The 12,043-nt window shown below is 45.4% G+C and overlaps 1 protein-coding gene across 1 annotated transcript in view; it reads left to right on the top strand.

Moving 5' to 3' along the window:
• Nucleotides 1-12,043, top strand: part of CNTNAP2 (contactin associated protein-like 2) — a 1,403,431-nt gene that overhangs the window by 1,256,485 nt on the left and 134,903 nt on the right. Inside the window, exons 20-21 of the mRNA XM_019535795.1 lie at nucleotides 1,314-1,559; nucleotides 6,485-6,618. Of these exons, the coding sequence (XP_019391340.1) occupies nucleotides 1,314-1,559; nucleotides 6,485-6,618 (380 nt within the window). The remainder of the gene's footprint in view (nucleotides 1-1,313; nucleotides 1,560-6,484; nucleotides 6,619-12,043) is intronic.

The raw sequence follows: 12,043 nt of genomic DNA on the forward strand, positions 1-12,043 counted from the left end.
GCTGTCACGATGGGGCAAATGAGAAGGGCTGCCCGTCTTATTTACTGCTTCGCGCCGGTACGCTTAGCCACGCCTATCACTATGTCTTATTTTCGGGGTATGGCTTATATTGCGCAAATACGCAGAAATCCTGCTACGGCTTATTTTATGGGTATGTCTTATTTTCGGGGAAACACGGTACTAGTTAAAATAGGCCAGAGACAACATTTTCTTCTGAAAATGAACTTTCACAAAGGCCTGCCTCTAAAATTAATTGATATAGTAATCTTTGATCTTTTAGATTTTATTGATGTATGTGTCACTTATCAAATACGATAGGTCATGGGACTAAATTCTGGCTTTCAGAACCAAAGCCTGACTGAGAAGTGTGTGAAAGTATAGTGCCCAAGGGAAGAGGTATTTTGCTCTCAAAGGGCACAAGCATGTGTCCAAGGCACAAACAAGAGGAAAACATGTAGAAAAAAGTACTGTGCACACTTCAGCTAATGTTGAATCTCTGGATTTTAACAGATCCTAACTGTATGCCCATCCAACCAACTCATATCTATTTGGAATACTGATCACCTGTGGCAATGTTCAGCTCCACAAACATTCCCATTATGCCTGCCTGCACTCAGTTGCACAAGTAAAAGAGTTTCCTTCCATCCCCCTCCACCGTGCTTCCCTCACACAATGTTTCACAGTAGTTAATAATGGTAAAGCCCCATTACCTGTTCAAATGTAGAATTGATCCAGAAGTAAATAGTCTTCCAGGGTTCAATGCAAATCCATTTTAATACTGAAGTGCTTGAGATTCTTTGATCTCCTTATTTCACAGAACCACAAAATTTTCCAACTCTCCATTCAAATTTTGTTCTGGCTGCTTATTCTTTCCCTTATTTGCATGTAGCATTTATTTAATGGCTTGACCTTTTGTCTGCCCTTTCTAAACATTATAAATCATAAGGATTTCATGGGCACAAATGGAAAGATAGTCTTCTGCTCACAGATCATAATCTGAGGCATGGGACAATAGGGTCAATGCCTAGTTCTGCTACTGGTGTTCTGTGTGTGATCTTGAATGAATAACTTTGCCTGTCTGTACATTCACTTACCCATCTTTAAAATGCAGAAGTCTTCTCCAAGAAAAAAATGTTAGTGCTTGCAAAGTGTATTGTTGGAGGTGAGTAAATAACTTGACAGGTATATAAATAGGTACTGATTCAACTTGATAATAATTCTATTAATATTCCTATTTATTGGTGCTGTTTTTCAAGGCTTATCTCAGACAATTGCTTGTCTTTTTCCCTTCTCTCTATCATTTTTTTTTCAAGATGTTGGAGCATTTTTTGAAGAGGGGATGTGGCTCAGGTACAGTTTTCCATCCCCAGGGACCACTGCAAAAGACTTAGCCAGTCGAACTCTATTGAGCTCTACAGACACTGAGGCTACTGTGCCAGACATCAATTTGAAAGCAGAGGAGCTAAGTTTCAGCTTCAGTACCACAAAATCCCCCTGTGTCCTCCTGTACATCAGTTCTTACAGCCTGGACTACATGGCAGTGCTTGTCAAGCCATCTGGTAAGTAGTTGTTCTGGTTTTTCACCATTGAAGGGAGAAATATATACAATATAGTACGTGATCAGCAAAGCCATAAGCTAATAAGAATATCCCTTCATCCCTACAATTGCAAAGTATGTACAAGGCCCAGTTCTTTACACCAGCAAAACTTGGTGTAGCAAAATAGAAAGTCCAGCCCATAGACTAGATTGATAAGAAAAACCAAAGCAAATTTGAACTACAGAGGTGATATCCCAAGATAAGGAAGAGGTCTTTAAAGTCGTGACGTTAGATCAAAATGTGTTATGCACAACATGTTTTTCTCTCCCCTTCACTTTTCATCATCAATTTCCCTAACAGGTCTGGTCCAACTCCCACTGCACTTAATGAAAATAAAATTTGAACGAAAATAAAATTTGAACCAATAGCCACAAATAGAAATACCTAAAAATACTACATTATAGAAACATAATTAAAGAGAGGCTTGTGGTTACAGCATTGATGTAGAAGCCAGAGTTTTTGGATTCTGTACCTGGCTCTGTCTCTGATTTGGTTAGTGACTTTGGGCAGGTCCCTAAATTTCATGTGCATCATGTTCCTTACAAGAAGCATGATGATAACATCCATCTCATAGAGGCAATTTGTGGTGGTTAATTGCTTATATGTTTATAGCTTTCTGATGCTCTCTGCTGTTGTTTACTTCTCTTCCCTTTAAACAAAAATTAGTTTGTTATATATTGCAGATGAATGCAGTGAAAGATGAAGCTGTGAGCCTGCGAGCACTTGGCACATGAGTTTGCTCCTGTTGCAGATTTCAGCCTTGGGGGCATACATATTATTGTATTTCCTTCTTTACAGATTAACTAATCAGTACTTATTAATACTTTCAAACAAAAGATTAAATTTAAATACAGGATTAGAACAATATCGTCAAGATTTTCAAGATAGGTTTTCTTAAAGTCAGGCTCCTAAACTAACTGTTAGGGTGAAGATGCTCTTTCCACCTAGACCATACTAAGGGTATTTAAACCATGAGCATCTGTATGCTGAAACTCATTAACTCATGTTAAGAGCCTTCAAAGTGTCTCAGAATTAACTCTGAGCCATAATACCCAGCTCAATTTAAGACTAACTTCAGTCTGGTCCATAGAGATGAAACAAACGTTTAGCTGTCCACCAGCATCCTAGAATTCACCACTCCTAGCCCCTCCCCCTCCCCCAAACAGAGCAAAGATAGAGTCCAGGTGTAGTGGCTCCTAGCCATGCCCCTGCTTGCCGACCCTCGAGGTTAGGGACAGAAGTTACACATAAACTGGTTTAAGTGATCAGAAACTGGTTTAAACCTATAATAGAATTGAAATTCAATGTACATGAACCAGTTTCAAAATGGCTGAAGCTGGTTTAAAATAAACTTGGTTGAATGTAGTATCAGATTTAACTGATGCATGTCAAACCAGTTTATGAAACTTCTGGCCCAGGCCCCTTCCTGGTTCAAGTTAAATCAGAATCCCTCAGCATCCCAGCATTTGGAGCCCTGGGCTGTGCTGTGCTGTCTGCTCTTGAGAGCATGGCTGGTCCCACCCCTCTGCTCCTTAACTGAAGCAGTGAGGACTGGCTCACTGCCCTGCCCCAGGCAAACCCCTGCTGGGGTCTGGGGCCATGGAGGCAGGGGTTAAACTTCTCTGCCCCCAAGTACAGAGCTTCCCTACCCTGCTTACTTAGTGCTATCTGTGACTGTGGACTACAAATCCCAGAGGCACCTGGAAACAGGAACAGGGAGTGATGAGCAACCCTGCAGAGTCCTGCCATTGTGAGTCTGGACTGCAAATCACAGGGACCTCAGGGGCAGCAAGAAGAGGAAGCAAACAAACAGCCCATGCTGGCTACATGCGAGACAGCTGTGGTCTAGGGCCCCCCGGCTTCTGGCTTGCATGTGGCTGCATTTTCTGAAACAGAAGTGAATGTCTACTCACTTGCTTATTGGTTCAATCTTTGCAGCTTAGACTAACCCACAAAGACTGAATTAATTCAGCCTTGGGCTTTTTCACTGTCTGTACTCAGCCCTAGTAGCACTTATGAGCTATTGAGGCAAGAAAGAGTATTAACCCTTGTAACCCTAGGCATGACATTACACGCGCCCTCACCTGAATAGTGGGATCCTGGGGTACCCGGTAGCCAGTAGCCCTGCCCAGCCCCCCAGGAAGCTGCTGCAGTGCCCCTGAGCAGAGAGCCACCCCTTACACCCTCACAGCAATTCTCAAAATATTTACAAGATTTAATTATTTGCAACATACTGAATAACTATTAAATAAAAACATTGATAAACCCACTAATAAACCCTCAAGAACTTATTTACACAGTCTCTCACTTGCACACGGTGTACTGGGGATCCCATGTGCACTGCCCCTGGCAGGGCGTCTCAGGGAGCGGAACTGTCTGTGTCCCTGTCTGTGTCCACGTGTTCTGTGGACGCTCCCTAGTGCTGGTGTCCATCTCCATGCTCCTGGGGTCTCCGGGCAGCAAGGATCTCTGGGCATCAGGCGGTGGCTTCTCCTCTGCAGTCCCTGCAAGACAGCCTTCCCCTGCTTTTGACCCCCTTCCCCAGCTCAGCAGGGAGCAGTGTCTGAGCTGCTACGCTGTAGCAACTCTCCTGTCCCGCACAGCCTCACAGCCCAGCAAACACAATCCCACCCTGGGCTTTGCCTGCCCCTGGAGCCCCTCACCCATCAAGGAAAACAAGGCAGACTCCCGTAGTTCCCCCTCCTCCCCCGGCTCTGCTATCCTCACCCAGCCGGTCACCAGGCTGCAGGCGGGTCTTTTCTGGCTTGGAGTCACCACACGATCAACCCCTCTCTGATCCTGCCTCCACAGGCTCCTGGGCTGGAGGGAGGAACTGGATACTGTATCTCATCCTGTGGCAGCCTTTTCTGCTGCTCCGCAAGGCACTCCTAGGGGGTCTCTGAGGGACCACTGGGTTGAGACTCTGTCTCCAGCCTGTCCCTTAGCCCCAGCACTGGAATTTCTCTCTCTTGTTCTCTCTCCATGGGAAACCTACTCCCCGCTTTTATCCAAGCCTCTCAGCCAATCCCAGCCCAGAGCCCTTCCCTGGCTTTTGCTAACAGCTCTATTTCAAAACTTTGCTGGGGTTACGTCACCCCTCCCACTTCCAACAGGGCTGCCTCCAAAACAGCTTCACTTGCCCTCAGAGCCTACAGAGTCCCTGCTGGGACAAACTCTGTCTGTCTGCTGGGCAGCCCTTCCCATTCTTTCAGCTGGGACCATTTTTTAAATGCTGCTACACCCTTAATGTGTGACTGCTCACAGCATGTTTTAACTTTAACACTGCTTAACAATTTGCAGATTTAGCATGGTCTAAGCATAATGTGTAACTTCACCATTAGGCACCTAAATATGTTGCCTAATTGTCCAGATTGTTAAGCTTCTAGCATCATGAGCTGGAAGCATTTTTAATGGAAGTGGCTGTTTGCTTAGCACTTCTGAAAATCAGTTCATCTATGTTCATGCTTAAAATACCAATTTAGTAGGAGACCTGATCAGACAAACTGGAGTTCTGGAATCTTTTTTGTTGAAATATATTGTTGGTGTCACTGGCATAACCCTAGGTAACTCGAAGCCCCTCTGCTCTAGGCCCAGGCGAGCCAGAGCCCCCTCCCCACCCCCCGAACCTTTGTAACCCTTTCTTTGAACTTTTGTAACCTCCTGTAATACTGGAAAACAGGATGAGTAGCAAGCAAGCTGAAACTCCCTAAAAACTGTTATCTGTGGAATGCAAGGGCACCGCTCAGAGAGAGAAGGGAGGAGGGAAACGGGGGGCAGCTAGTGGCCAGGATACAAATATACACTGTTGCAGGGCTAGGGGTGTGGGATTTGAGACCATGCAGTCTCCCTGCGCCTTTTACTTGAGCTCAAATAAACTCTGTCTACTTCTCCCCCCAGTGTGTTTATTGGCACGACACACTGGGCAACGAACCCAATTGTTGCCTCCCTCGGGCACCTTGTGCCGGCAACAATATCAAACCCCCAAAAATGTTAACAACTAATTAGGATCGTAAGAAAATCTCTAGTGTTTACATATAATATCAACACTAATCTGTTCTAATTCAGGTTTTATTGCAAAAGTATCATTCTTTTATTCATAGAAACCTTATTCCCCATGCCATATAAACCTTATTCCCTATGCTGTTCTTTAACCTGAATGAATTTTATTGAGGCATAACGTTCCAGGAATAACTCTGACTTGTTTGGTTGGGTTTTCTTAGTTGAATTGTTTACAACTGCTCGGGGGGGGGGGGTCAAGTTTTGTTTTGGTTTTTTTGGATGCTGGTTTGTGTTATACTTTGTAAACTGGCACTTGCATTTTGTAAATGATTCACAGGCCTGTAACTTTAAATTCTCCAGCACTGGAATTTCTTCTTTAAATTCTCCTGCAGCAGAGCTCAACTCCATGAGTTATCTAGGGTATTTATAGACATGCTATAAACCCAGGAGTGGGGAGGGGTGCACTTTAATTAGAGTGACTCTAGAGTAACTCTTGGAGTCACCCTAATTAAAGTGCCTGGAGTGTCATGTGTATCAGCGTCCCTATGCTTAAAAATGGTAACAGAGGCACTTTAACTAAAGTTCATCAAATGAACTCTAGTTAAAGCATCTCCACTGCCATTTTTCAGCACAGCGATGCTGATACATGAGTCACTGGAGTCTGCTGGACCATGGTAATTACCAGGCTCCAACAGCCTCAATAAATGGAGTCTGCTCTGACGCATTGTAATTACATTGTGTTGGAGCAGCCTTGCTGCATGTCTGTAGACAGACGGCTTTAAATTTTAATGGTGTTAGGCATCATATGTGAAAATTAATATAAAAACGAGAAGTGCCAGTGCATAAAGGTAAAAATAACTAAAATTTGGACATGTTTCTTTCAACAGGTAACCTACAGATTCGATACAACCTGGGAGGCACAAGAGAGCCATACAATATTGATGTGGACCACAGAAGCATGGCAAATGGACAGCCACACAGTGTTAACATCACACGGAATGAAAGGGACATAGTCCTGCAGGTAAATGCATTAGGCCCACATAGTTGAGTAGTAGCAATAATAATCTGTTCTTCTGTGATCTCCTTCCATCTAATAATATCAACGCACATTGCAAACATAATGTATGCTTGCTCAGGATTGAATCCTTGATCCCATTCTTATAAGCCGACTTATCCTTTCTTCCTGTTCTTCTAAGCATATTATTGCTTGAAAATCATTTAATGAAGTGCCCAGAGTGACTAAATTTGTGCTCTTTGGTGGATAAGAAAAGACACTAACCTTGCTATCAAGCCCATCCTGCCCATCCATTTCCATACCTGTGTAGATTCAGTTAAGTGAACTGAGCTATTCAATGTTGTTAAGAATACACATAATTGTTTGTTTGATGGGGGTCTAAGTCAAGGGATATGGCTGAGGATCTAGAACTCAGGACTCCTTAATTTCAGTCCTTCTCATTTTCTGCTTGGCATTGACAAGTACTTCACCTCTGGGTCTCACTTGACTAGTCTGTAAAATAAGCATACTGTATACATATTGAAGAGGGGATTGTGAGAAGCAATTAATGATTGTAGAGACCCTTTTCTTTGTTAAAATATATGTTTATTAGGTAGCTTCAATTTCATTCCCTAGTTATCACATGAATATTCAGTGTCATAAATGACACTTTTTTGTGAGGAATAGAAAAAAATAGTTGCATGCCCACCAAAAAGGACATTTCTGGATGTACTAACTACTTGTATTTACGTAAGGTGGCTGGCCTACGTCCTCCAGCCCAAGAAGGTCTTCATTGGATTCAAATCTCTTATTTGTACAGACTTGTTTCTAAATAAAATTTGGGCAAAACAACAAATGCAATGATCTCCCTGCCCATCTTTTATACCCAGAAAATCCTTCCCTGTTCCCCCTACTTAAGGGTTTATCACAGGAGGCTATCTTCCTCCAGCAGTCTCCTTACAGATTCTTTCTTGGCCCATTTTAGGAAACAATTGACCAATTTCTTTTGGGGCCTGATAATTGTACAGGGCTGGTCAAGACATTCTGTTACACATGGTTTTCTACTGTATAAAGTCTGGTTACCTGGCTGTGTTGTTTAGAGTGGAACCTTGATCCAATAATTGATCTAAATCTGAATATTTCCTTTCCCTGTTTTTCAGATGTAAAAAATACAGGAAATATTTCTGGTGGAGTTTCTAAGTTAACTGTTAAAATGGTAGAGATGTGAAGCTGGTCAGAGATTTTTAATATTAGAAATAGTCCCACTAAAGATGAATTTAGAGATTGAGCCTAGTTTCAATGTAGCAGCATATTATAAATGTTTTCTCACCTGGCTCCAAAATTTACTTCTTGGGTATCAACATATAGCAGGGAGCTGGGTTCTGGCCCCACTACACTTGCCTCTGCTGGCAAGCCCAGCCTGGAAGTCTGGTGGCAAAGAGTCACCACCTTGGACATGGGCCCTTTAAACCAGCATCTCCCAGTTCAGCAGGGGGGAAGTGGAATCCCAGAAGACCCCAGGAGTTTCAGGCTGCTGGGAGAAAAAGGATGGTGGGAGGCAGAAGAAGAGGAGTCCCCTGGAAAGGAGCAAACTGGGAGCCATATCTGGAACCCAAGCAGAAGTGTGGGCTGATCATTGCTGAGAAGTCTAGAGGACTGCCTTTGCTGCTGCTGCTGCTGGGAAGGGAATGCTGAGGCCTTAGAGATGCTGATTGCCATTACAGACTGATAGAAAAGTGGCCACCCATGTAGAAAGGGGGAGGGAGTTGGGAATCCATACCATACCCTCCAAGAGTTTAGACTAGCCCTGGAAGAAGGGGATTTAAAGTGTAATAACTGGGTCACAACGTGCAGCTGCAGGCAAGCCACTGATAGAGCAAGACACTGCCCAAGTCCCTGGAGGGAGCATAGGAAAGGAGCCAGCCAGCCAGCTCCTGTCCAGGAGTATGAGCATGGCCCTGAAAATGTAAAATAGAGAGAAGTGAATGGAACAAAGGATGGGTCAAGAAACAACATAGTTGTGTACCAATTAGATATTTGATGGGAACCAGCCGTAGCCCATGGAAGGTGGCCAGACTGGACTGATTAAAGAAGAAGCTAAGAAGAGTTTCATTGGACATAGAATCCATCAAGGGAGAGGGAGGAAACTCGTCCTCTCTCCCTACAGTGAGAGTGTCAAGGAGAACTCTTGAGCACCTTGCTGGCTAAAAGACTGTAAAGGGTTAATAATCAATAACCCAAAAACTCTAGACACTGGCCAGGGATTCTGGAAGATATTTGTTGGCTCCAGATATGAGAGCCTTGTTCATAGGTTCATAGTTGTAGGGTCAGAAGGGACCTGAGCAGATCATCAAGTCCAAGCCCCTGCCCTGGGCAGGAATGAATACTGGGCTTATATGACCCACGGTAAGTTTAGGCTCATATGACCCCAGCTAGGTAATTATCAAGCCTCCTTTTAAAGACCCCCAAGGTAGGAGACAGCATCACTTCCCTTAGAAACTGGTTCCAGATCCTGGCCACCCTGACTGTGAAGTAGCGCCTCCTGATGTCTAGCCTGAACCTACTCTCAATCAACTTGTGGCCGTTATTCCTTGTTACTCCGGGAGGTGCTCGGGGGAACAGGGTCTCTCCCATTCCCCTCTGGTCTCCCCGGTAAGTTTATAGATGGCCACTAGAGCCCCTCTCAGCCTTCTCTTGTGGTTCAGATCCCATAGACTCTCCTCATGGGGTCTGCCCTGCTGCCCCTGATCATGTGAGTGACCCTCCTCTGGACCCCCTCGGTGCTGGCCACATCCCTCCTGAAGTGCAGCACCCAGAACTGGATGCAGTACTCCAACTGTGGCCTGACCAGTGTCGCATAGAGGAGGAGGATCACCTCCTTGGCCCTGCTTGTGATGCATCTGTGGATACATGACAAGGTGCAGTTAGGCCCATGTTCATGTTAGAATTGATAATGACTCCAAGATTTCTTTCTGCCACTATGCTTTTGAGTTCCCCAGCCTATAGGTATGCTGCTGGTTCTTTCTGCCCACGCACAGTACCTTGCAGTTGTCATTATCGAATCCCATCCTATTCACATTTGCCCACCCCTATAACCTGTCCAAGTCCAGTTGTATCCTGTCCCTTCCTTCTAGCATGCCCACCTCGCGCCAAATCTTAGTGCCATCAGCGAATTTGAACAGGATGCTTTTCACCCCCTCGTCCAAGTCACTAATAAAGAAATTGAACAGTACAGGCCTGAGGAGTGAGCCCTGGGGGACTCCACTGCCCACATCCCTCCAGGTTGAATATAACCCATCCACCACCACTCTCTAGGTGCAAGCCCCTAGCCAATTTGCAACCCATATGACTGTGTAGGGATCAATGCCACAGTTGCCTAGCTTTTTAATGAGAATGGGGTGGGAGACAGTGTCAAAGGCCTTCCTGAAGTCCAGAAAGACTACATCCACCATCACATTTACGTCCAATGATTCTGTGACCTGATCATAGACCCCTGCTGGTCCCTCACAGATGTGCGCCTTGATAATTTTCTCAAAGAGCTTCCCCAGAACCGAAGTAAGACTAATAGGCCTATAGTTGCCTGGGTCCTCCCTCCTACCTTTTTTTGAAAATGGGGACCACATTGGCCTTCTTCCAGTCTTCTGGCACCTGGCCAGAGCACCATGAGTACTCGTAAAGCCATGCCAGGGGCCTTGTGATGATGCCTGCCAATTCCCTCAGCACCCTGGGGTGAAGAGCATCTGGACCTGCTGATTTGAACCCATCCAGCCCCTCCAGTAGTTCCTTAACTCAGTCCTTCCTGACCCTAGGCTTTGCGGAGTCTCTCCTGAGTCCATCCTGAATCCCGGTGGGGGAGATGTCCACGCTCAGAAAAATGGAGGCAAAGAATTTGTTAAAAAGGTCTGCTTTTTCATCTGGTGCAACCACCTGATTGCCAAGCATATCCCACAGATGCCCCACGTTACCTGGTGCCTTCTTTTTACTCCCTATGTATTTAAAAAAGGACTTCTTGTTGTCCTTGATCCTTGTTGCTAGCCCCAGTTCCATCTCTGCCTTAGCCTTCCTAACAGCCTCCCTACAGACTTGAGTGATAGAAATATAATCCTCTTTAGTGATAGCCCCTCCCTTCCACTGGATGTACACCTCCTTTTTGGCTTTCAGGCATTCCTGAATGCCTTTGGTGAGCCAAGGGGGCTTTTGAGCCCTCTTGCCCCCTTTAACTAATGTTTGGACTGTCACCCCTTGGGCTTGGAGTATCATCTCCTTAAGGAATAATCACTCATCTTGGACACCTAGTTCCCCTACTCTCCGGGACTGCAATTCCTCTCCTATCAATCTCAACTCATTGAATTCAGCCTTCTTGAAGTCTAGGGTTACCGCCTTGCTGCAGGTCCTTGACACCCTGTGCTGGATGGTAAATTCCAGTAGGCAATGATCACTATCAATCACCCAGGTGGTCAAGGACTTGGAGTCCCCTCACCAGGTTCTCACCTGTGGCCAGGACCAGGTCCAGCAGGGCATTCCCCCTGGTGGGACTGTGCACCTGCTGGGTTAGGTGGAGGTCTTGTATCACAGCAAGGAACCTACATGAGCAGTCAGACCTGGCTGACTGCTCCTCCCAGCAAACGTCCGGGTAGTTTAGATCACCCATGACGACCACACCTCTTGACTTAACTGCCTCCGTGAGCTGACCTGAGAAGTCCTGGTCCAACTCTTCACCCTGGTTGGGTGGTCTGTAGTAGACCCCACCATTAAGTCCCTTTCCCTGTGACCCCCCTGTATTCTGACCCAGGGCACTTAAGTCTGCCCCTCCTCTGACCCCATCCTGTTATTTAAGGACATGTATTGCTCTTTGACGTAAGCACCACACCTCCACCTTTCCTCCCCATTCTGTCCTGCCTATATAGTCTGTAGCCCCTAATGTTTACTGCCCAATTGTGGGTTGAATCCCACCAGGTTTCAGTGAGCCCTACTATGTCTGGGTTTGTACTAGCTATCCAGAGAGCGAGTTCCTCCTACTTATTCCCCATACTTTGAGCATTAGTGTAAAGGCATTTAAGGCCTCCTATCAGTGCATGCACCCTCTCCCCCACACCGATTCCTAGGACTATCTGAACCCTTGTCACTTACCTGGGTGCTTCTTGTGCTTATCACCTGTCTTGGCTGGGAGGTGTCTTCATGTTCTCCTGTGGCCCCATTGTAACCTAGGAGTTGAAATTAAGAGAAGATGGGCTTACTTGTTTAGGGTTTGATTCTGATATGGGAGGAATTGAGATGCTGTGAGTGAATAAGGATTATGAATAATGTTGGTTGGACTGAGAGGCACCCTGATGTTTCCTGAACTGAGAGTGGGATAAAGAAGCCATGAAGCAGATCCCAAGGGTCCAGCATCACTAGCTTTTGTCTTAAGAGAAACTACCCAGAGGGTTGTGATTGATGGCAGTCACTCGTC

This window comes from Crocodylus porosus, unplaced genomic scaffold (genome assembly GCF_001723895.1).
Source record: "Crocodylus porosus isolate Cpor-Errol unplaced genomic scaffold, CroPor_comp1, whole genome shotgun sequence".
In the NCBI taxonomy this organism is placed as follows: Eukaryota; Metazoa; Chordata; order Crocodylia; family Crocodylidae; genus Crocodylus; species Crocodylus porosus.